Source organism: Balaenoptera physalus (genome assembly GCF_965194825.1).
Source record: "Balaenoptera physalus genome assembly, chromosome: 20".
Taxonomy (NCBI): domain Eukaryota; kingdom Metazoa; phylum Chordata; class Mammalia; order Artiodactyla; family Balaenopteridae; genus Balaenoptera; species Balaenoptera physalus.
The window spans coordinates 20812920-20837413 of NC_138901.1; the positions used below are offsets into that span (position 1 = coordinate 20812920).

Below are 24494 nucleotides of genomic sequence, written 5' to 3' on the forward strand. Positions count from 1 at the left end.
CTGCAAATGCAGGGGACACGGGTTCGAGCCCTGGTCTGGGAAGATCCCACATGCCGCAGAGCAACTGGGCCCGTGAGCCACAACTACTGAGCCTGCGCGTCTGGAGCCTGTGCTCTGCAACAAGAGAGGCCACGATAGTGAGAGGCCCGCGCACCGCGATGAAGAGTGGCCCCCGCTTGCCACAACTAGAGAAAGCCCTCGCACAGAAACGAAGACCCAACCCAACACAGCCAAAAATAAATAAATAAATAAATAAGTAAATTAATTAAAAAAAAAAATACCACCCTATTTTCTACATGAGTTCTACTTCTTTATTTTTAATTTACGGAGAATCTCAAAGAATACAAGTGGCCTTGGCAGGGAAGGAATGTTGAAGCCAAGGGAAACTGGCTATGCCTAGTACAGTGGGGCCATTTTCTGCCTCAGTTTCCCCCCACCAGCTCCATCCATTGCACACGAAGGTGTCTGTGTACATGTAAGGGGGGTCTGGGATGAGCTGCGGCTCTCCAGCTGCTTCCTCAGTGTGGGAGTCCAGGCCAGCCTGGGTGCCCAGGGTTCTCTGTGGCTGGTCAGCCGGGAGCCTGGAGCTGGTGACTCTGGAGGGAGGGGCTGGACCCAGGCTTTGCCCAGGAGATGGTGGCTGCTGTGGATTCTCCCGCCCCCTGCAGGCTACAGCAGGCACTGCAGGGACAAGGATGGTCAGTCCAGGGAGAAGTCTGCCAGGCTCTGGGCACAGTGCTGCACGTAGTCAAAGTCAGGCACGGTGAAGGGCACGCGGGACCACTTCTTGGACTGGACCCGCCCTTGCGGTGTCTCAGCAGCAAGCTGCGGACTTTGAGTACTGGCAGCTTCACTGACTTGTAGATCATCTGCAGACCCCAGCCCTGTGGGTGGGACAGAGATGGCCAGGTCTGCATCTCTGTCCTCAGACTGGGCTTTCTCTCCTCAGGTTGGAGTTCATGAATGCTGGGCCTATGTCTCCCACCTCAGCCTGAGAGCTATCTCCCCCATCACACTGTGGGCTCCCTAAGACAGGGGTGGAACTCCTCTCCTCAGATTGGGAGCTCCTGGGCAGGGCTGCCTCCCCATCCCAGTGAGGGCACCCTGATGCAGAGGCTGGGCTTCCTCCCTCAGACTGAGGACTTCTCAAGACTAGTGCTAAGGGCCACGGCCCCAGCACTTACCTCCCCACAGTTCCTGCAGCTAATGACGCCCCCAGGCCTCCAGTCCTTGAAGACTCTGTTGATGACCACAGGCTCATGGGAGATGGTGTAGTAGATCCTGGAGAAGAATGGGAGTGGCCATAGCCCTCATGGACCCCACCCCCCAACCCCAGCCCCAGATCTCATGCCCTCCTGCCTGCTGAGCCTGCGCCTGGGCCTTGGGCCTTCCTGCCTGTCGAGAGGTTACACTCTGCCTATGCTGCCTCCACGGCACCCTCTTCTGCCCAAGCTCAGGCCTCAGCACTACCCACCCGGATGATTTCAAAAGCCCCCCAACAGCTCTCCCTGCCCCATCCTTCCATCCCATTCCATCCTTACTCTCAACCCCACGTCATCCTTCCACCAACTGCCAGAGTGACCCTCTACAAATGTACATCTGACCCTGACATTCCCTTGCTCAAAATCCCTCCAAGACTCCTCATTGCCTACAGGACAAAGGCTAAACTTTCAGGCCCAACCTTCAAGGTCCTCCACAGGCCAGTCTGTGTTCCTTCAGAATCTCATCCTTCACCATCTCTTCCACTCAGGTCAACCAGAATTACTCCCGTTACATCATCCCTGCGTCTCCTCATCTCACTTTCCAACCCAGTGCATCCTTCAAGACAAGTCCTAGTTGAAATGCTACCTCCTCAAATGAGAGAACCTGTGTGAAGATGCTTGGCATAACAGGTACCTAATAAATAATGAATGGATGGAGGATGGGGAAAGGTTACCCTCTAGAGGGTGGAAGATGAGGGGATGGCTCAGGGACAACCAGCCCCTCTTGATGTCTTCAAAGTAGGTAGGACCACCTGGTTGGGGAACCAAGATCCCACATGCTGCAGGGCAATTTGGCCCAGGCGCCGTAACTACTGAGCCCATGCGCCTCAACTACAGAGCCCATGTGCCTCGACTACAGAGCCCATGTGCTGCAGCTAATGAGCCTGCGTGCCACAACTAGAGAGAAGCCCGCGCGCCACAACGAATAGCCCACACGCTGCAACGAAAGATCCCGAGTGCCGCAACTAAGACCCAATGCAGCCAAAAATAAATAAATAAATATTAAAAAACAAAAACAAAGTAGGTAGGACCAGGGGGCCAGTCTGTGGCCCCTCAGCATTTGGCATCCTGAATTCCAGCTCTTGCTCAACCACATAGTGGCTGTGGGAGCTTGGGCAAGTCACTTAGCCTCTCTGAGCCTCTGTTTCCTCACCTGTAAAGTGGGGTGATGATAAGACCTGTCTACTCAGACTACTGTGAAAATGCATACTTGGTAGTTGTTAAAATGCTCTTTAACCTTCCAAACCCTCAAAGCACTGTCTGGCTGGGAGGGATTCTCCATCTCCCATCATACCCTTCTTCTCTCCCCGCTTCCCATCCCGACAGCCCCTTGTACAGTTCTCACGAGAAGTTGGGGTTCACGTTGACGTGGTGGGTACCCTCGACCCTCCGTAGGTCACTCCCATAGCCCACGGGCACCGTGCAGTTGACACAGAGGAGCCGCACGTGCTCTGCCAGGAACTTGTGCTGGTGACTCTCCCGCTGGGCCGCCTGGGCTGCCCGCTTGACCAAGGCTGCCCGCTGCAGATCCTGGATCTGGGGTGGGAGGGGACACAGGGCATGGCTGGGGCCTGAGAGACCTGACCCCGGGAATGCTCCCAGGGGGACAAAGGGCTCCCAAAGACCTCAGGTTATTAGCACCCAGAAGGGACTTCCTCAACCATCCCTGGAGTTTTTAGCAAGCAGCTCTGTGGAAAAAAATATGGGGGTGGAAAACAATATGAGAGGAAGGCAAGTCTTTTTGCTGAATCTTTACTCCCTCTTTGGAGGATTTCGTGCAAAGTGGCTTCTTTTAATCTAACATGGGGCACCGTTAATAATTATGCTGGGACAACAGGAGTAAATAGGGACCATCCTGAACAAGGCTGGACGATGGTGACCCTGCCTCAGGGGAACTGATTTAAGCCCTGGTTCTGGGCTTATTTTGTGGATGTGTCTGTTTCCCTGCTGCCTGGTTCCAGAAGGGCTGTAAGGCGGCTCTCACAGATACGCAAAATATTTGGTGATGAGGATAAATTCAAAGCCCTGGATAAGGCCTGTTTCCAAGGCATTTTGGAGAACAGCCATTGCTTTCCCTGGAAGCCCCACCCCAGCCTCTACCTTTCCCTTCATTCAAATCTTCCCCAGGTGGGCCAGGCTAGCCCCCAGAGGAAGGGGGACCAGGGGAGTGCATGTGTGTGCAGTCAGAGACCTTCCAGGCAGAGTCCTCAGTCCCCTTCCCCGCAGGGTACTCAGGCTGCCCACAAACCCTGTCCTGGTACTTGGCCTGGTCCATCTCCTGCACAGCAGCCACTGCCCGTTCCATCAGAGTCTCCAGCGCCTCATTGGTCAGCTCCCGCTTCAGCTCCCGACTACCTTGGGCCGCCACAAATGAGTATACACTTTGGCTGGCCCGGGCACGGCCCCTTGCCTGGGGAAAGAGAAAACAGAGGGGCCTGAGTGGGGCTGGGGTCCCACACAGCATCCTTTGAGGGCTGTTTTGGGGAGGGATGCTTTGGGCACCTGGACCATGGAGATCTCATTGGTCAGGAGCCCATAGCGCACCACCACATTGCACTGGGGGATGTCCAGCCCCTCCTCTGCCACACTCGTAGCCACCAAGAGGTTCAGGGTACCAGTCCGGAACTTCTGGATCACTTCTTGCTGGTCCCTCTGGGGGGAAGTGGGGGAGGAGAAAGAGGATGGTAAATGAGGTGGGTTCAGGCCTATCTTCCTGCCAGCCCAGCCTCTCCTGGTTTAGCCCTTTTACTCACAATCTTGTCCCCTTTCCCTAGGAACCCTGCATCCCCACCTCTATCTTCAAGTAGCCCCAGGACCTTGCTCATCTTCCCAGGTACCCATCTAACCCCTGTCTCCCTTAGGAGTCCCTAAAGGTCCCTGCCCCTCTACTCTAGGAGCTCTCAGGACCTATTCTTCTCATGCAAGGGACCCCAGACCCCTGATTCCCTGTCCTGAGGACATCACTCGCCTCTCCCTGCAGATCCCCAAGCCTCTGCCTCTCTTCCCCCAGAGATCTCCAGATGGGGGGAACCTTCAACACTGGGGACCTCAGAGTCTACCTCTCCACCCCACCCCCCAGCTCTCTGCCCTCTGCCTGGAGCTAATCAGTCCCCCATTGCTCTGTGCTGAAGATTCCGTCCCCTCCCTTTCTCCACTAGGGAAGCCCCACCCTCAGCTCCTTTCCCAGAACCCACACCTGAGTCATCTGGATCATCTGAGCGCTCTGGCTGCTGTTCCCAGCCCCAATCAACAGCTGGGGCCTGATGTCCACTGTCTGCAGGCCTGGCTGCTGCTGGAGCCAGAGCAGGAGGGAGTGAGCACTCTGGCGGGTCCGGGTGAAGATGATGCCCCGGGGGCTGTCAGGGCTCCTGAACTGCTTCTGCAGGATCTCTTCCAGCATCGCCAGTTTCGGGTTCTCTGGGCCACGAGTTGCCAGGTGGGCCAGCTCATTCTTGTGATCTGCCAGAAAAGCCCAAAACAGAGGCGCAGGACTCAGGTCTGGAGGTGGGCAAGGCATGGGTTGGGCGTGGGGGACTCATGGGGATAAGATTACAGGAGTTGGGGGTTGGGGGGTGCCTGACGACACCTGCTCCTGCCTAATTCCCCTGGACAGCACCAAAAGCACACTTAAGGATACCCTCTGCCTGCCCAGCCTTAAGGCCGGCCAGCCTTAGGTCGGGGGCCTACAGTGTAGAATCCTTTGCTCACATACCTCATCCAGTACCCCTCTTCAACCCAGCTACCAGGATGACCCTGAACATTTTCATGCTAATCTTTGCTCCCCGGGTCTGACTCAACTCAGGTCTCTTCAGAAAGATCCTTGCCCTCCAGCCTGTGCTGAGGCCTCCTCTAGCCTTACATTTCATCCTCTAACCACCTCACTTTCCCAGTTTAAAGGTACCACACATCCCAAACCTTCAAGGACCGTCCCAATTAAATGGTTTTTTAAAAATCTCTGTCAAAAACATGAATTAGTTTTTATATCTATGCAAACCTTCACAAATGAGGGCATATTATCTTCTGTCATATCCACGGTCTTGACTTTTGGTTAGAAAATTAGGGCCCCAGTACCCTTGTTGGCACCTTCCCCACCCACGTTGGCACCTGCGTCCTGGCTGGCCTCTGACCTTTAGTTCAGTTGCGAGCCTCACCATCAAACAGCGCCAGCAGCCAGCGCTCGGCATGGAGGACCTGGGTCTTAGTGGTACGCTCCCTGTCGTAGAAATCCTGCAGAGTGGCCAGGGCATCCACCGCACGGACCGTGTCGTGGATGAGCAGTGCGTCGTTGTAGCGACGCAGGTGAAGCGCGTACACTCGCTGCTCCTGGAGCCCCGCCTCAGCCGCTGAGGGAGGGCAGGGTTGGCAGGGCCTGAGTGGCCACGCCCCTCCAGGGCCCACTTCTGTCTAGACTACGGGGTGGGGTGGGGGGGCCCGAAAGGCTCCGCCCAGGATGGCCCCGCCCCGGACCGCCCCGGCCGCCTAGCCCTTCCCTAGAACGGCCCCTCTCACCATCCCGGCTCAGCTCCACCACTTGTTGCTCGTAGGTCTGCGTCCCGAAGTCCCGTCTCAACTCGGGCATCTCCAGATGGTCGTGGATTTGGTCCATGAGCTCCTTCAGCATGTCGCCAAACGGCTCCTGGACGAGAAGAGTGAGGGTGTGAGGGGTTTCCCACACACATCGGGGGAATGGGCACCCAGTGGGGACGCTGATCTCTGGGTGAAGCTGCGCCGCTACTGCCGGCACATCGGAGCTGGACAGGTGGGAGCCCCAGAGGGAGGCCGGCCGGGGTGTGAAAGGAGTCCGGGCTGGAGGCAGAGGTCGGGGTCCTGCACTCCGCTCCTGCTACGTCGGAATCCTTGACTTCTGGCCTGAGCACAGTGATGTCTAGTCCTTGTCCAGCCCTGTCATAGCAGACACCAGACAGTGTCTGCACCGCAGGAGAGAGCTTGGAACAGCCTCAGCACAAAGTGCCCCAGCTTTACGGTTTGCAAAGCGTGCCCAGGGTTTTGAGAGATGCCCACGGTGGCATCTGAGTCAAACAAAACAGCAGGCTGAGGGCATGGGCTGTATCTGCCCCATTTCACAAAAAGGGGAGATGGAGGCTGAGACAAAAGCAAATAACCTGAAACCACAGAGCTAGTGAGGGTGGAGTCAGAGCTCAACCCCAGGTGCCCTAACTTCACACCAGACCCCACCCCCTGCCACGGCCCTCCCCCCATGCACCTGGGTGCGTCTGTGGCAGAGGTCGTACTGTTTGCAGGGCTGGCGGCTGTGCTCCTGCAGCTGGGAGCGGTAGTCCTGGGGTGACATGATGCGCCACGTGTCCAGGTTGGCACAGAGCTGGGGCAACAGAGAGGGGTTCACTGGAATGGGGGGTTCTGTGGGGACAATGAGCAGAGCTTTGGGGCAGGATGGGCTGAGGCAGGGCCACTGGGAGTGGGGACTCATGTATTCAAGAAATAGCTATTGCGTTCCTTCTCTATGCCCAGTGCTGTTCTAGTTACCAGGGATACAGAGCATCTTACATTGGAGTTGGGGAGACAGATGATAAACAGGTAAAGAGTAACAGAATGAGGGACTTCCCTGGTGGTCCAGTGGTTAAGAATCCACCTTCCAATGTAGGGGACACGGGTTCGATCCCTGGCCCGGGAACTAAGATCCCACATGCCGCAGGGCAGTTAAGCCCGCACGCCACAACTACTGAGCCCGCGCGCTCTGGAGCCCGTGCTCCAGAGAAGCCTGCCCACTGCAATGAAAGATCCCGCATGCCGCAGCGAACTACAGAGAAGCCTGCCCACTGCAATGAAAGATCCCGCATGCCGCAGCGAAGATCCCGTGTGCCGCAGCTAAGACCCGACGCAGCCAAATAAATAAATTTAAATTTAAATTAAAAAAAAAGAGTAACAGAGGCCACAGCAACAGTCAGCTCTACCCACCACCAGAGCCTCCCATCAAGCCTCTTAGATAGCCTCAACCACCAGAGGGCAGACAGCAGAAGCAAGAAAAACTACAATCCTGCAGCCTGTGGAACAAAAACCACATTCACAGAAAGATAGACAAGATGAAAAGGCAGAGGGCTATATACCAGATGAAGGAACAAGATACAACCCCAGAAAAACAACTAAATGAAGTGGAGATAGGCAACCTTCCAGGAAAAGAATTCAGAATAATGATAGTGAAGATGATCCAGGACCTCGGAATAAGAATGGAGGCAAAGATCGAGAAGATGCAAGAAATGTTTAACAAAGACCTAGAAGAATTAAAGAACAAACAAACAGAGATGACCAATACAATAACTGAAATGAAAACTACACTAGAAGGAATCAATAGCAGAATAATTGAGGCAGGAGAACGGATAAGTGACCTGGAAGACAGAATGGTGGAATTCACTGCTGTGGAACAGACTAAAGAAAAAAGAATGAAAAGAAATGAAGACAGCCTAAGAGACCTCTGGGACAACATTAAACGCAACAACATTCGCATTATAGGGGCCCCAGAAGGAGAAGAGAGAGAGAAAGGACCAGAGAAAATATTTGACGAGATTATAGTTGAAAACTTCCCTAACATGGGAAGGGAAATAGCCACCAAGTCCAGGAAGCACAGAGAGTCCCATACAGGATAAACCCAAGGAGAAACATGCTGAGACACATAGTAATCAAATTGGCAGAAATTAAAGACAAAGAAAAATTATTGAAAGCAGCAAGGGAACTCCCATAAGGTTAACAGCTGATTTCTCAGCAGAAACTCTACAAGCCAGAAGGGAGTGGCATGATATACTTAAAGTGATGAAAGGGAAGAACCTACAACCAAGATTACTCTACCCAGCAAGGATCTCATTTAGATTTGATGGAGAAATCAAAAGCTTTACAGACAAGCAAAAGCTAAGAGAATTCAGCACCACCAAACCAGCTCTACAACAAATGCTAAAGGAACTTCTCTAAGTGGGAAACACAAGAGAAGAAAAGGACCTACAAAAACAAACCCAAAACGATTAAGAAAATGGTCATAGGAACATACATATCGATAATTACCTTAAACGTGAATGGATTAAATGCTCCAACCGAAAGACACAGGCGTGCTGAATGGATACAAAGACAAGACCCATATATATGCTGTCTACAAGAGACCCACTTCAGACCTAGGGACACATACAGACTGAAAGTGAGGGGATGGAAAAAGATATTCCATGCAAATGGAAATCAAAAGAAAGCTGGAGTAGCTATACTCATATCAGATAAAATAGACTATAAAATAAAGAATGTGACAAGAGACAAGGAAAGACAATACATAATGATCAAGGGATCAATCCAAGAAGAAGATATAACAATTATAAATATATATGCACCCAACATAGGAGCACCTCGATACATAAGGCAACTGCTAGCAGCTATAAAAGAGGAAATCGACAGAAACACAATAATAGTGGGGGACTTTAACACCTCACTTACACCAATGGACAGATCATCCAAAATGAAAATAAATAAGGAAACAGAAGCTTTAAATGACACAATAGACCAGATAGATTTAATTGATATTTATAGGACATTCCTTCCAAAAACAGCAGATTACACTTTCTTCTCAAGTGTGCACGGAACATTCTCCAGGATAGATCACATCTTGGGTCACAAATCAAGCCTCAGTAAATTTAAGAAAATTGAAATCATATCAAACATCTTTTCTGACCACAATGCTATGAGATTAGAAATCAATTACAGGGAAAAAAACGTGAAAAACACAAACACATGGAGGCTAAACAATACATTACTAAATAACCAAGAGATCACTGAAGAAATCAAAGAAGAAATCAAAAAATACCTAGAGACAAATGACAATGAAAACATGATGATCCAAAACCTATGGGATGCGGCAAAAGCAGTTCTAAGATGGATGTTTATAGCTATACAAGCCTACCTAAAGAAACAAGAAAAATCTCAAGTAAACAATCTAACCTTACACCTAAAGCAACTAGAGAAAGAAGAACAAACAAAACCCAAAGTTAGCAGAAGGAAAGAAATCATAAAGATCAGAGCAGAAATAAATGAAATAGAAACAAAACAGTAGCAAAGATCAATAAACTAAAAGCTGGTTCTTTGAGAAGATAAACAAAATTGATAAGCCATTAGCCAGACTCATCAAGAAAAAGAGGGAGAGGACTCAAATCAATAAAATCAGAAATGAAAAAGGAGAAGTTACAACAGACACTGCAGAAATACAAAGCATCCTAAGAGACTACTACAAGCAACTCTAGGCCAATAAAATGGACAACCTGGAAGAAATGGACAAACTCTTAGAAAGGTATAACCTTCCAAGACTGAACCAGGAAGAAATAGAAAATATGAACAGACCAATCACAAGTAATGAAATTGAAACTGTGATTAAAAATCTTCCAACAAACAAAAGTCCAGGACCAGATGGCTTCACATGTGAATTCTATCAAACATTTAGAGAAGAGCTAACACCCATCCTTCTCAAACTCTTCCAAAAAATTCCAGAGGAAGGAACACTCCCAATCTCATTCTATGAGGCCACCGTCACCCTGATACCAAAACCAGACAAAGATACTACAAAAAAAGAAAATTACAGACCAATATCACTGATGAATATAGATGCAAAAATCCTCAACAAAATACTAGCAAACAGAATCCAAAAACACATTAAAAGGATCATACACCACGATCAAGTGGGATTTATCCCAGGGATGCAAGGATGCTTCAATATATGCAAATCAATCAATGTGATACACCATATTAACAAATTGAAGAATAAAAACCATATGATCATCTCCATAGATGCAGAAAAAGCTTTTGACAAAATTCATCACCAATTTATGATAAAAATTCTCCAGAAAGTGGGCATAGAGGGAACCTACCTCAACATAATAAAGGCCATATACGACAAACCTACAGCAAACATCATTCTCAACAGTGAAAAACTGAAAGCATTTCCTCTAAGATCAGGAACGAGACAAGGATGTCCACTCTCACCACTATTATGCAACATAGTTTTGGAAGTCCTAGCCATGGCAATCAGAGAAGAAAAGAAATAAAAGGAATACAAATTGGAAAAGAAGAAGTAAAACTGTCATGACATGATCCTCATGTTTGAGTATGACATGATACTATACATAGAGATTCCTAAAGATGCCACCAGAAAACTACTAGAGCTAATTAATGAATTTGGTAAAGTTGCAGGATACAAAATTAATGCACAGAAATCCCTTGCATTCCTATACACTAATGATGAAAAATCTGAAAGAGAAATTATGGAAACACTCCCATTTACCATTGCAACAGAAAGAATAAAATACCTAGCAATAAACCTACCTAGGGAGACAAAAGACCTGTATGCAGAAAACTATAAGACACTGATGAAAGAAATTAAAGATGATACCAACAGATGGAGAGATATACCATGTTCTTGGATTGGAAGAATCAATACTGTGAAAATGACTATACTACCCAAAGCAATCTACAGAGTCAATGCAATCCCTATCAAATTACCAATGGCATTTTTTACGGAACTAGAACAAATCATCTTCAAATTTGTATGGAGACACAAAAGACCCCGAATAGCCAAAGCAGTCTTGAGGGAAAAAAACGGAGCTGGAGGAATCAGACTGCCTGACTTCAGACTATACTACAAAGCTACAGTAATCAAGCCAATATGGTACTGGCACAAAAACAGAAACAGAGATCAATGGAACAAGATAGAAAGCCCAGAGATAAACCCACGCACCTATGGTCAACTAATCTATGACAAAGGAGGCAAAGATATACAATGAAGAGAAGACAGTCTCTTCAATAAGTGGTGCTGGGAAAACTGGACAGCTACATGTAAAAGAATGAAAATAGAATAGTCCCTAACACCATACACAAAAACAAACTCAAAATGGATTAGAGATCTAAATGTAAGACTGGACACTATAAAACTCTTAGAGGAAAACATAGGAAGAACACTCTTTGTCATAAATCACAGCAAGATCTTTTTTGATCCACCTCCTAGAGTAATGGAAATAAAAACAAAAATAAACAAATGGGACCTAATGAAACTTCAAAGCTTTTGCACAGCAAAGGAAACTATAAACAAGACGAAAAGACAACCCTCAGAATGGGGAAAATATTTGCAAACGAATCAACGGACAAAGGATTAATCTCCAAAATATATAAACAGCTCATTCAGCTCAATATTAAAGAAACAAACACCCCAATCCAAAAATGGGCAGAAGACCTAAATAGACATTTCTCCAAAGAAGACATACAGATGGCCATGAAGCACATGAAAAGATGCTCAACATCACTAATTATTAGAGAAATGCAAATCAAAACTACACTGAGGTATCACCTCACACCAGTTAGAATGGGCATCATCAGAAAATCTACAAACAACAAATACTGGAGAGGGTGTGGAGAAAAGGGAACCCTCTTGCACTGTTGGTGGGAATGTAAATTGATACAGCCACTATAGAGAACAACAGCCACTATAGAGAACAGCCACTACAGAGATACAGCCACTATAGGGAACAAACTAAAAATAGAATTACCATATGACCCAGCAATCCCACTACTGGGCATATACCCAGAGAAAACCGTAATTCAAAAAGACACATGCACCCGAATGTTCATTGCAGCACTATTTACAATAGCCAGGTCATGGAAGCAACCTAAATGCCCATCGACAGACGAATGGATAAAGAAGATGTGGTACATATATACAATGGAATATTACTCAGCCATAAAAAGGAACGAAACTGAGTCATTTTTTGAGACGTGGATGGATCTAGAGACTGTCATACAGAGTGAAGTAAGTCAGAAAGAGAAAAACAAATATCGTATATTAACACATGTATGTGGAACCTAGAAAAATGGTACAGATGAACCGGGTTGCAGGGCAGAAGTTGAGACACAGATGTAGAGAACAAACGTATGGGCACCAAGGGGGGAAAACTGTGGTGGGGTGGGGATGGTGGTGTGCTGAATTGGGCGATTGGGATTGACATGTATACTGTGATTTGTATAAAATTGATGACTGATTAAAAAAAATAGTAATGGTAAAAAAAAAAAAAAAGAAAAGAAAAAAAGAGTAACAGAATGAGAGAATTTCACATAGTGTTAACTAGCTCTGAAAAAAAAAAACTGGATGGTATGAAAGAGCACAGCGGGACTTCCCTGGTGGCGCTGTGGTTAAGAATCCGCCTGCCAATGCAGGGGACACGGGATCGATCCCTGGTCCAGGAAGATCCCACATGCCACAGAGCAACTAAGCCCTTGTGCCACAACTACTGAGCCTGTGCTCTAGAGCCCACGAGCCACAACTACTGAGCCTGCGTGCCACAACTACTGAAGCCCGCACGCCTAGAGCCCGTGCTCCGCAACAAGAGGAGCCACTGCAAAGAGAAGCCCACGCACCGCAACGAAGAGTAGCCCTTGCTCACAGCAACTAGAGAAAGCCCATGTGCAGCAATGAAGACCCAACGCAGCCAAAAATAAATGATTAAATAAATAAATTTATTTAAAAAAAAAAAGAGCGCAGTGATGATCAGGGAAAACTCTGAAGCCATGACATTTAAGCTGCTCCCTGAATGACAAGAAAGAGCCTGACAAGTAAAGTGCAGGGTAAAGGCATTCAGGGCAGAAGAAATGGCAAGTGCAAAGGTCCTGAGACAGGACAAGCCTGACATGCTTAAGATACAGAGAGAAGGCCAGAATAGTGGGAGTGAGGGGAAGGGTGCAGGAAATGAGGGTGGGAGGTAGGCAAGGCCTAGATCACATGGGACTTTGTAAGCCAGAGTGGACTTGGGAGATTATTCTAAGTGCGACAAGAAGTCATTCGAGGCTGGAGCTTAGGTGGCGAAGGGGCTTGAACCCTGCCTGGGGGAGTCTGGAGAGGGCTGATGGGCATGGGGTAAGGCAGGACAGGTTAGGGAGGTTTCTGGTAGGAGGGTCACAGGGGCCAAGCTGACCTGCAGGACGTGGTCAATGGCCCCATCGAGCGTGGAGGCCCCGCCAGTGCCTGGCGAGGCTGTGAGACCCAGCACCTGCGGCAGCGGCCGGGTCCTCTGGAATTTAAGCTCCAGGTACCGGCTCAGGATGACGTTGTAGACGGTGTCTTTGTGCGTGTGGTGACACTCATCCACCACCAGCAGGGAGAAGGCTGGAGGCACACAAGAGAAGGTTATTACCTAAGTTTGCAAAGCCCTTCCTCCCATAAGCTGTTTCACATAGTCCCCACAACTCATCTGAGAATTCCTTCCTCCCTTCACAGCTTGCAGCTGGGCCGCAGAGAATGGGCCAGGCAGGGACGATTTACCTCCATTTTACAGATTAGTAAACTAAGGCTCAGCTGGGGGAAGGTACTTGCCCAAGATCCTGCACTCTAGCCAGGTCTGTTTCTACTGGGGTGTATGCTGGGGTTTGGTGAATGGGGAACCCCTCATCCCATGAAACGTCCCAACACCTTTACTAGAACAGGAGCCCTGGGGTTGGCAGGCAGGGGGCCTCAGGGGTGCGCCCTTTCCCCCTGCCCCCAGCCCTCACCGTTGAGCTCCACATGCTCCTCCTCCTCCAGACTGGTCAGTGCCTTCTGCAGCAGCTCAGCCGTGCAGATGAGCAGGTCATGCCTCCGGGCCACGTGGCCAAAGCCAGCTCGTGGCCCCATGTCCCCACTCAGGGTTGTAATGGTCCAGCGTCTGCCCAGCATGCTGCTGAACTCCTCACAATGCTGGGTCACCAGGTGCACCTGGGGGTGGAGAATGAGATGGGGAGAGGAAGCTAGATCAGGGCCTGGGGAATGGGGGGAGCAAGGTGACCCCCAGGACATGGCTGAGTTCTGAAGTGGGTAAAAAGACAGGTGAGCTTAGAGATGGTCACAGCCGCTTTGGAGTTCTGGAGGGTCCTGAGAGGCACCCGAGGAGTTGAGACGCCGCTGGGGGGAGGGCAGGACACTCACCCTGTTGACCAATACAACCACCTTGGCTCCGTCTACAGTCTCGAGATGCCTCTTGGCCAAATAAGCAGCTGCCCTGGTCTTCCCGGAGCCCGTGGGCAGCCAAATGATGATATTCTTGCCCTCCAGGGCAGGCATGATCACCTCCCACTGGTAGGGTCGCAGCTCCATTCTGGAAATGGCAGGGAGCTCAGACCACTGGCCCTCCTGGCCCCCTCCCAGGCGCGGCACCCGTCAGAGCCACTCTCCACTCCTGGCCAGCTCAGTCTTGCCTAGGGAACTCCCTGTGCCCCGGACTCTATCCAGCTTGAGGGAGAAGGGAGCAGAGCAACGGTGGTTGGAGAAGGGGGCAGGGCAACGGTGGAACCTACCGGAAACCTGATCTGGGCAGGGGGAAAGGCTGAGTACCGCAGACCACACTTGCCCCGTTCCAGCCCGGGTCTCACCTGCAGCCCTTCCGGCTTAGCCCAGATGCTGCTGGGCTCCGCGGAGAAGGAAATGGAAACTGAAACTGAGGGGAGGAGCCAGCCCTGCAGAAATCAACCTGGGAATCTCCCTTCGCTGCCCCACAGAAAAAACTTTGTTTGCTTCAGGGGGCCAGTGGGGGTGGGGGATACGGTGGTTGAGGGGGGAGTGAGAGGGAGAGGAGTGGGGGGAGTGGGAGAGAAGTGCCGCTGACAGCAAGGCACCCTCTCCTCCTGGGTCCTGCTAGCCCCTCCCCCAGGAGTGGAGTCTTCACCTGGACCAGGAGCAGCCAGCAGGGAGAAGTGGGGGGCTGCAGCCCAGCAGGTCCCATCGCCCCAGGGGCGCGGGACAGGCATGAGGCTTGCTGAGAAGGGCAGCCCCAGCCTGCAGGCGGTATTGGCGGAACGGGGTCAGCCTGCTAAGGCCAGGGATTCTACTGAAGAAACAATCACACAGAGAAAAAAACCCCAAAACTTTATTATTCCCTCCAAGGGATTAATGCCAGGAAATGAATGGTCCCCATGCCCCCCACCCCTGGGGGACAAACAGAACAGTGCAGGGTGAGGCATGGCCCCTCCAGTCCAGGCTGAACTTCCAACCCCTGAAGCCCCCTCACTCAAGCTCAAGTTGGCGATCCTGCCCTTGAGGAAAACAGTGACCTGGGCCAGGGCCAGGACTCCAAAACTCTATAGCTTGGGGGAGTGTGTGTGTGTGTGTGTGTGTGTGTGTGTGTGTGTGTGTCTGTGTGTGTGTGTGTGTGTGTGAGTCTGTGTGTGTTGGGGGGTGGTGGTGGGGAGAAGGGGGGATCAGGACTGGGGGCCACCAGGGCTGGACAGGGCTGTTCATCCTCTGGCCACCAGCCACTCTTAGAGGGGCTGAACCCCAGACCTGAGAGACCCCTTCCCAAGGTCAGACACAATGAAGGGTGGGACAGAGCTGCAGGCTTGGGGGTGCCCCAAGGCCCTGAAAGGGCTGCAGGATCAGGGGCTGGAGGGCCCCTGGCTGGAGTGTCTCAAACTGAGGCAGACCTGGGCACAAGGGCACCCCAGAGATTAGATCAGAACCCGAGGTGGAGACATTCCAGGTTGAGGCCGAGGTCCAAAGCCAGACTACTTGTCAATGAGCCCGCCCTCCTTGAGCTTGAAGTAGAAGAACTTCTCCAGGGCGCTGGCGCAGCGGCAGTACTCGCTGTCCGGGGGGTTGTACTCGCGGCAGTTGGCGATGACCCGCTGCAGGTCAGCTACAAAGAGCTTCCGGGTCACATAGTAGCGGCTGCGCAGCCTCTCTGTCATGGTCTTCAGGTCTGGGCAGCAGGAGAGAAGGGCACGGTTTTCAGAGGCTGCACGGCCCAGGGGGCCTGAGCAGGTGTGGGAGGAAGGAGTTGGAACGGAGGGTCCTCACCGATGGGGAAGCGGATGACCTCGTAGTAGTCTGGGGCCTCCGACTTCTTCACGGGCTCCATGAAGGGCCAGGCACTGGGGTGGGACTGCAGAGAGAGCCGGGCTGAGGCCAGGCCCGCTGTGCCCCCGCCCAGCTCGAGACAGCTACCCCCCACCCTGGGTCAGAAAGCCACAGCCATTGGCACAGGGACCCCCAGAAGGGATCCTGGTCTCCCCACCTTGATCTGGGCCAGCAGGTTTTTGAGGGTCGTGTAGAGCTGGTCTGGGTCCTTCAGCTCCTTCCTGGGGCAAGAGAGGCCGAGTCTGAGGCTCCTGGGCCCTCTGCCTCCCCCTCCCTCCTCCCCTTCCTCCACACAACACTCACCCCTTCTCCTTCCCCAGCGGCTTCCAGCCCGTCTCTCCTGCAAAGTGGGGAGTCGGGAGAACACGCCTAAGAATGCCTGTGCACACCCCAAGCAGTACGCCCCCCCCCCAGCCGAGACCCCTGCTCACGAATGCCGGGGACGCTCTCCACAGGGATCTGCCTCACACCCTCCTTGAAGCAGCTGAGCCCGGGGTAGACCTTTCGGATCTGCGCCTGTTTGCGCTCAATCAGCTTCTTGATGATCTGAGGGAAGGAAGGGTCTGAGGGGCCAACCCAGCTCCAGGAACCACTCTCCCAGGCCACAGTCAGGCCCCCCTAATTTCCCCTAAGAGGCAGAGCAAGAACCAAGACCCTGGCCCATCCCACTTCAAATGCGCACATGCACGTACACGTGGTACACATCCACACGTGTTCACCCTCAAGTGCACGTTCATGAAAAGCCCCACGGAGACGTGCATGTGTGTGAGTGCACGCATGCACACGCACACACACCTCCTTCTGCTTCTTGATGATGTGGGACAGCTCCGTGTAGGGAATTCGAGGGTTCAGCTCACACTCCATCAGTGTCGCCCCCTCATAGTCCTTAATGTAGCCCAAGTAGCGGCTCTTGGGTACCTTGATGTCCTTGGAGAAGCCCTAGGGCGTGGAGAGTTATGACCAATCCGTCGGCAAGCCTTTTCCAACCTGAATCTGTCCCTGGAATGTTTCCAGGCTGGCTAACCCCCCACCCCGACTCACCCCCAGAACCTCCCAGCTCTCCCAGCCTGCCCAGCTGCCCTAGAGAACCCTATCCTTCCCTGGAGCAGCAGGAGGGAGGCATGCAGGCGTGAAGGACTTCCCCACAGGTGTGGGATGGGACAGGGGAGACGAAGGGACTCCCACTCCATCCACACTGGGGATGAAACAGAATGACCCCTGTCCCCAGGCAGTGGGCAAACGGGGTGAGGTGAGGGTCACCTGCTTCTTGAAGTAGCCAATGGCGTACTCATCGGCATAGGTGAGGAAGTAGAGAATGTTGTGTTTGATGTGATACTCCTTCAGGTGGTTCATCAGGTGAGTCCCATAGCCCTGCAGGGGAAGGGGGCAGGGCTTTTCAGGGGGGAGGGGGCAGGACTGCAGCTAGAGAGGTCTCAGGAGGGCAGGGGAGGGAGCTGACTGGAAAGGAGGTGGGAATAGCCAGGGGATCCAAGTCAGGTAGGAGGAAAGGCGACTGGCAGAGGAAGGGGAGTTTATGGGGAGAAAAGTGAAGGATGCTGGATTTCTAAGCGCTTACTCTGGAACTGGTGTGGTGCTTGGTTCTTTACAGAGCAATCCTCAAGTTAACCCATGAAACAGCTATCGTTACCTCCATTTTACAGGAAAAAAACTGAAACTCAGCTATTTTAGGAAATGTGTCCAAGTCAGGCGGCCAGCTATGGCAGGGAGGGCCTGCATCTAAACCCAACCAGGAAGCTGTGGTCCTCAGGCGGCTAGTTCCCAGTCCCTGGGCCTCAGAATTGGAGGAAAGGGGAGGGGGAATCACAAGGTCCCCACTCAGCACAATATCTGAACCCCAAAGAGACTGTCTTCCACACATGTCAGGACCAAAGAGGCACCATGCAGATCTGGGTTATGTAAAACAGGGCAACCATGGAATTCTCTGGTAGTCCAGTGGTTAGGACTCCAAACTTTCACAGCAGAGGGCGTGGGTTTGATCCTGGTGGGGGAACTAAAATCCTGCAAGCTGCACAGCGTGGCCAAAAATAAATAAATAAAATAAAATAAAGTGGCTGCACCATTTTAAAAAGTAAATAAATAAAAACAAAACAGCAGTGGTCCAGTGGCTAAGACTCCACGCTCCCAATGCAGTGGGCCCGGGTTTGATCCTTGGTCAGCGAACTAGATCCCACATGCCGCAACTAAGAGTTCGCATGCCACAATGAAGATCCCGCATGCTTCAACTAAGACCCAACACAGCCAAATAAACAATAAATAAATATTTTTTAAAAAGAGTATTAAAAAAAAATAAAAAATTAAAAAGTAGGGCTTCCCTGATGGCGCACTGGTTAAGAATCCACCTGCCAATGCAGGGGACACGGGTTCGAGCCCTGGTCCAGGAAGATCCCACATGCCACGGAGCAACTAAGCCTGTGCGCCACAACTACTGAGCCTGAGCTCTAGAGCCCGTGAGCCACAACTACTGAGCCTGCGCACCACAACTACTGAAGCCCGCGCGCCTAGAGCCCGTGCTCCGCAATAAGGGAAGCCACCGCAATGAGAACCCCGCGCACCACAATGCAGAGTAGCCGCCGCTCGCCGCAACTAGAGAAAGCCCGCGCGCAGCAACGAAGACCCAACACAGCCAAAAATAAAATAAATAAATTTATTGGGCTTCCCCGGTGGCGCAGTGGTTGAGAGTCTGCCTGCCGATGCAGGGCACACGGGTTCGAGCCCTGGTCTGGGAGGATCCCACATGCCGCAGAGCAACTAGGCCCGTGAGCCACAATTACTGAGACTGCGCGTCTGGAGCCTGTGCTCCGCAAGAAGAGAGGCCGCGATAGTGAGAGGCCCGCGCACCGCAATGAGGAGTGGCCCCCGCTTGCCGCAACTAGAGAAAGCCCATGCACAGCAACGAAGACCCAACACAGCCATAAATAAATAAATAAAATAAAATAAATAAAAATTAAAAAAATAAATAAATTTATAAAAAATAAATAAATAAAAAAATAAAACAGGACAACCAGGGACCCTACTAGTGGGTCTACTGTGACAATTAAAGGACAGAAACCAGGACTATCACCTAGCATAGGGTGCTGTTATAAAAGTTAACTCCCCAATGTATGTGAACATTCTTGTGATGAGAGAAATACAGGTCCATTTAAAAGTGTTACTGTAAATCTGGAGAGTTCTCATCACAAAGAAAATGCATTTTTTTTCCTACTCCTTTAATTTTGTAACTATAAGAGATAACGGATGTTCACTAAACTTACTGTGGTCATCATTTCACGACGTATGTAAGTCAAATCATCAGGTTGTACACCTTAAACTTACACAGTCCTACATGTCAGTTACATCTCAATAAAACTAGAAAAAAACAAAATAAAAGTGTTACTGATTCTGGGGTGCCATATATCAACAGGTGTTTCCTTAATCCAGTTATCAAAGTACAACTGCCACCTTGTGGGGGTGTGAAGAACTGTCTGGCCACTAAAAGAAGGGTTGGGGGCAGCTGTGTCACTATTGTGCTGCTCCGACCTCGTCCAGAGCAGAAGCAGGGGGTGGGATGGAGCTGGGACCAGGGGCATGGACTCACCTTGACCTGCTCGTTTGAGGTGACAGCGCAGAAAACAATCTCCGTGAAGCCCTGGGTGGGAAACATGCGGAAGCAGATCCCACCAATGACCCGCCCGTCCTTGATCAAGGCCAGAGTCTTGTGCTTCCTGAGGGGAGAAGGGTCAGGTCACAGGCCCTACCTGTCCCCCAAATGCTCCCCAGGAGCCCACAATAACCCCAGAGGCCTGAGCTGTACACAGTGCTGGGAACTAAGGAGCAAGAATCGCCCAGGGTTGGAGAAAGAGGCCTGGGGAGCAGTGGGGAGCAGTGGGGAGGCCAAGGAGGAGGTGCCCGGGTGTGGTGGCCTCGGGTTGGGCTCTCCTGGGGACGTACGGGTCAAAGACGAGGCGGGCGATGTACTCCTTGGGCATGCGTGGCAGCTGGTGGGAGAAGACGTTCTGCAGCCCTACGAGCCACAGCAACACCCGCCGGTTGGCCTTGGGTGTGAGCGAGTTGCCGATGACGTGGAACTCGATGATGCCGCGGCGCTCCTCCAGGCGGGCAGTCTCATCCCGGGCGGCGTTGGCCGACAGCAAGCTCGTCTGGGCACCAGAGGAGGGGTGTTGAGCTGGGGTCTCAGGTGGTGAGCCACCACCCCACCCCCAGCACAACTGGTCCATAAGCTGGGCTGCCCACCTCAGGCCCGAGCATGGCCGCGGGATCCGTGATGGTGAGCATGACCTCATTGACGAGCTCCATGGGGATGTCGCCCATCACACGGAGCCGTTTGGCATCCTCCAGGGTCAGGTTCTCTGGGAGCTTCCTCTTCTCGCCTGCTGAGGAAGCTGGCAAAGTCTCCCAGGGACAGCAAGAGAGGCTGGGGGAGGGGTGAATGAGGGGCAGAGGTCAGGGGTCAAGCACCCACCTGGCATGGGCTCAGCCCCTCCGGAATCCAGGCTCAAGGAGCTGTTGCTGCCCCCAGCCATGGTGGGACTGAAGATGGGGGCGCTGGGAACAACCGCAGCGCTGACTGTAGCTGACATAGAGAGAGACGAAAAAATCGGGGGATGGAGGTCAAAGGTGCTGGTGTGTCCCTCTAAGGGACCCGGGCTTTCCCACCCCCAGCTGAGCCCTCCTGTACTTCCCCACTGCTGCCAATTGCAGCCCCTCCTCCACTGCGGGGCTGAGCTCAGCCAGGAGGACCAAGCAGAAAGCCTACTGTGTGTGGCACATACCCGGCCGGGGCACCAGCTGGGTTCCCTCTGAGGGCGGCATGGTGAAGCCCGACTCCCAGATTGGAGAGTTTGCCCCGTAGATCTCCTCCTCCAGCATAGACAGGAATCTGGGGGGAGGGTAGAGTCTGTCCCACAGCTCTGTCCTCCAACCGAGGGAGCAGCCTGGGCCAGACACGGGAAGGCCTGGAGGCTGCCCTCAGGGAACTGGGAGACAGAGACTGCTTCTGCCTTCAGACAAGGAACAGGCACAGCTCCCTGTCTTCTGGGAGCCCCTCGCTGAAGGTAGGAGGACAGGATGATCCAGAACAGAGACTAGAAGCCCAGCATGCCACGGTGAACAGCACAGGGAGACAGGGTCTGAACCGAAGCCATCCTGTGCTGTGTGCCAGGCAGGGCATCCAGTTACCCTGGGCCTCAGTACCGAAATGGGATTCCACCCTCTCCTGCCACCTCTTACTGCCACCTGGTGGCAAGAGGAGCACATGAGGGCCTGCATTAGTTGGGAAAGGCTTGAACTGGGTGGCTGTAAGCCAGGTTTAAAATGAAAAGATGGTGTGGCAGAACAGAGAAAAATCTGACAGAAGGGACTAGGACAGGGGTGGAAAACGGTTTCAGCTCAAGTGTAAGCTCCTGGAGTGCTGTGGTGAGAGGGATTCTCAGCTGCGTCCACACCCCGTGGGAAACAGTTAGTCACGTCTACCAGGGGCGTGGGCAGTGTTAGCGCTCGGGCCATGTACCTGTCATCCCCAGACTTAGTACATGAAAAGGCAAAGAGCTAGCAAATTATATCTGGGCCTTGGGCAAGTCTCCCAGGTAGAGGCCCACATCCCAGAAGGTTCATGGAGTGAGAGGAAGGACCAATCCAGGAAGCCCTCCTGGAAAAAAGGGGACCACAGGGAGGATGTGAACGCGGTGCAAGATCCTGACGGGCCAGAATAAGCCTTACTTGGGGAAGTGGGTGAGGATGAGGGTCCTCTTCTCGGGCACCAGCTTGTCCTTCTCCACCCGGAACTTCTCCAGCAGCTGTCGCCGGGTAACGGTGAAGATGGAGCGGAGAAGGCTCCGCCCAAAGACGTGAGTGGTCTCGTACCGGGGAAGGCTATCGCAGCTCTGGGGCACGTGGCAGTAACAGAGCCATCTGCAGAGCGGATGAGGAGCAGGGAGGTGGTAAATGAAAGCCCAGGCTGGGCTTACAAGCCTCCCCCATGCTGTCCCTGGCTGGACCTACCTGGTATAATTGACCTTGTAGGTAGCCACGTCCTCGGCCTGAGACCTCTGCCGAAATTGGGCAGGCGTCTCAAGCTTCCAGTAGTTAAGGCAGAGCAAGAACATCTTCGAGAGCTCGAACATTGTCTGCCGCTCCCGGGGAGCCAGATGACTAAACTTGTACTGCACAAAGTTCAGCACACCCTGAGAAGGGGAGATAGGTACGGGACAAAACGGGAGGAGGTGTGAGCAGCCAGCAGGGCCTTCTTATCCAAAAGTAGGTGCTTCCTGAGGGCAGGGGGCTCTCTGGGGCTTTTGCTCTGGAGCTGTCTGTGAGGAGAAATTATACCCCCTCCCACCTCCATGCCCACCCTGAGGTTAGCCCAAAGCATCCTCCTTTCTCTGAACCTCTCCCCTGTCCTCAGCTTGGGGGGGGGGATGGATAACACAGCCTCCCCACTCCTCCAAGATGCCCCCAATCCTCTTACCACCTGCCTCATCCCACCTGCTCAATATTAGGCTTCTCAAATGGGGGGCTGCCCAGGGACCCCTCCACCACGGGCCGAGTCATCTGCAGGATGCATTTCCGCAGGAGCTGGAAGAAGAGGGAGGAGTAGAGGTCAACGAATACAGAGCTGCAGACCCCCCAGCCTCCCTCCTTCACCCACGCACACTCACTTGGAAGAAGCTCACCTTGAAGAGGTAGAAATAGACCTGCTTGGTGTCCGTATCCTCCTCCTTGTGAACAGACATGAACAGATTCTCCACGTCCACCACCATCCCCAAGAGCCGGTTAATCTCATCCTCTGACACATTCTCCAGGTGGGACACGTGGTCGGCTGTAAGGATAAATGGCAGTTGGGAAAAAGGAACAGAAAAAATCAACAGGGCTTCCTGCTCCTTTTCATCGCCAGCCAAGACACACCCTCAGTCCCTCCAAGCAGCGTGACCGGCAACGAGACTGACTGCTCCTATCTGGGTGGCCTCTTGTCTCTTCTGGCTGGCAGATTTCCTTTCTCCTCCCTTGGGGCATACACATTCCCAGACCAATTCCTCCTTAGGAGGCATCTTCGGTCTTCCAGAAATGAAACTATGTGGCACTTAAGTCATCCTGTCCAAGTAGGACCCACCACCTCCACCCCCCTCACCCCCAGCTCCAAGGGCACCACCTGCCTTACCCAAGGGGTGCTCACAGCTGCGGCACAGCTCGCTCAGGTTGGCAGCTGGCTGCTGCAGGTCCATGCGGGGTGCAGTGGGGGGCTTGGGGTTTTTCCAGCCATTACACTTGCAGGTTTCATTGGCCTGGAGGCAGAAGAATCAGTCAATAACCCTGTAACCCGGGGTGAGAAGCCGTTCCCCAGCCAGACCTTTGCCCCCATTCCCACCCAAGCCCTAGGATGCCCCAAACCCCGCCCCCTCTCACCCCAGGCCCCGCCCCCACCTTGCAAGCCGAGAAGACCCCTAGCTTCTCAAGCTTCTTGGCGCGCGGCAGCCCCCGGACTTGCGCCTTCCTCTGGCTGGCGCGCTGCTGCTGGCTCAGGCCAGGTCGAGCCGGATCACCCCCGCTCCCGGTACCCCCACTTCCTACCCCGGGCCCCCCAGTCCCTGTGCTCCCGGCTGGGGCTGTAGCTGGGGCTGGGGCTGATGCCGGAGTGGGAGCCGGAGTCGGGGCCGAAGCCGGGCTGAGGGTAGGAGTCGGAGTTGGGGCGGGGGCTGGGGACTGAAGGGGACGGGGCTGCGCGGCCGGGGCCGGGGTCGAGGCCTGGGAAGGTTCCGTCATGGCCTCCCCGCAGCGGAGCGCGGCGCAGCGCGGCGCGGCGCTTCCAGCCCTAGGGCCGCATGGGCAACCGGCGTTCAGTGCGCAGGCGTCCCTGCCCCGGAGCATGATGGGAATTGTAGTCTTGCATGGTCGCTCCCTTTGCCTCCAGCTTCCAGGCTTTTCTGTCCTGTTTCTTGATGTCGGACAGACAAGTGAGGCCCGAGCGAGCACCCCAGATTGACTCCTCCTCACTTGTAATCTCTGTCGAAGGCTTCCAAGATAGTAAAGATTGCTGCCCTCTTGGGACAAGGAGAAGTACCCCAGAACACAGGCTTCTGTTTGGGGAATCACCTCCCAAGCCCAAGGGTGAAAATGCAGGCCTGGGGCCTGGAGTCGAGTTGGCTTCTTGCGCATCTCCCTCCTGCCCCAACCCTGGCCCTATCCCACACGTCTCGGGACACAGAGTTGCACCTAGTGTGGCGATTAAACAGCAACAGTTCTATTTCTTGACCTGTTAAGTGGTTACACGGGTGTGTTCTCTTTGCGCACTTTTCTCTGCGTACGTTATACTTCAACAAAAAGGGTTTATTTTATAAGCACTGAGCGCC

General features: G+C 52.6%; 2 protein-coding genes across 6 annotated transcripts; both read right to left on the bottom strand.

The window, feature by feature from the left end:
• Nucleotides 1-569: 569 nt before the first annotated feature.
• DHX58 (DExH-box helicase 58) lies at nucleotides 570-14710 on the bottom strand. The gene is given in 14 exon segments (XM_082442564.1): nucleotides 570-818; nucleotides 821-884; nucleotides 1185-1281; nucleotides 2608-2798; nucleotides 3511-3672; nucleotides 3765-3914; nucleotides 4459-4721; nucleotides 5414-5605; nucleotides 5772-5898; nucleotides 6487-6603; nucleotides 13223-13413; nucleotides 13797-13998; nucleotides 14209-14377; nucleotides 14577-14710. Coding segments are annotated over 13 exon segments (2043 nt in total). The 5' UTR covers nucleotide 14377; nucleotides 14577-14710; the 3' UTR covers nucleotides 570-699.
• A 415-nt stretch (nucleotides 14711-15125) lies between these two features.
• On the bottom strand, nucleotides 15126-24436 carry KAT2A (lysine acetyltransferase 2A). 5 transcript variants are annotated; one of them, XM_082442546.1, is made up of 18 exons: nucleotides 23569-24436; nucleotides 23306-23429; nucleotides 22821-22966; nucleotides 22633-22722; nucleotides 22150-22331; nucleotides 21868-22059; nucleotides 20922-21028; nucleotides 20612-20722; nucleotides 20383-20519; nucleotides 20080-20288; nucleotides 19727-19853; nucleotides 17392-17502; nucleotides 16927-17070; nucleotides 16563-16677; nucleotides 16435-16471; nucleotides 16289-16352; nucleotides 16072-16156; nucleotides 15126-15973 (listed from the first exon to the last, which is right to left on the bottom strand). In XM_082442546.1, the coding sequence occupies exons 1-18, from the start codon at nucleotides 24298-24300 to the stop codon at nucleotides 15780-15782; spliced, it is 2907 nt and encodes a 968-aa protein (XP_082298672.1). In that variant the 5' UTR covers nucleotides 24301-24436; the 3' UTR covers nucleotides 15126-15779. The 5 variants fall into 5 exon arrangements, with proteins under 5 accessions (XP_082298672.1, XP_082298671.1, XP_082298670.1 ...); XM_082442545.1 differs by having other exon boundaries at nucleotides 22806-22966; XM_082442544.1 differs by having other exon boundaries at nucleotides 20383-20522; nucleotides 22806-22966.
• Nucleotides 24437-24494: the final 58 nt, after the last annotated feature.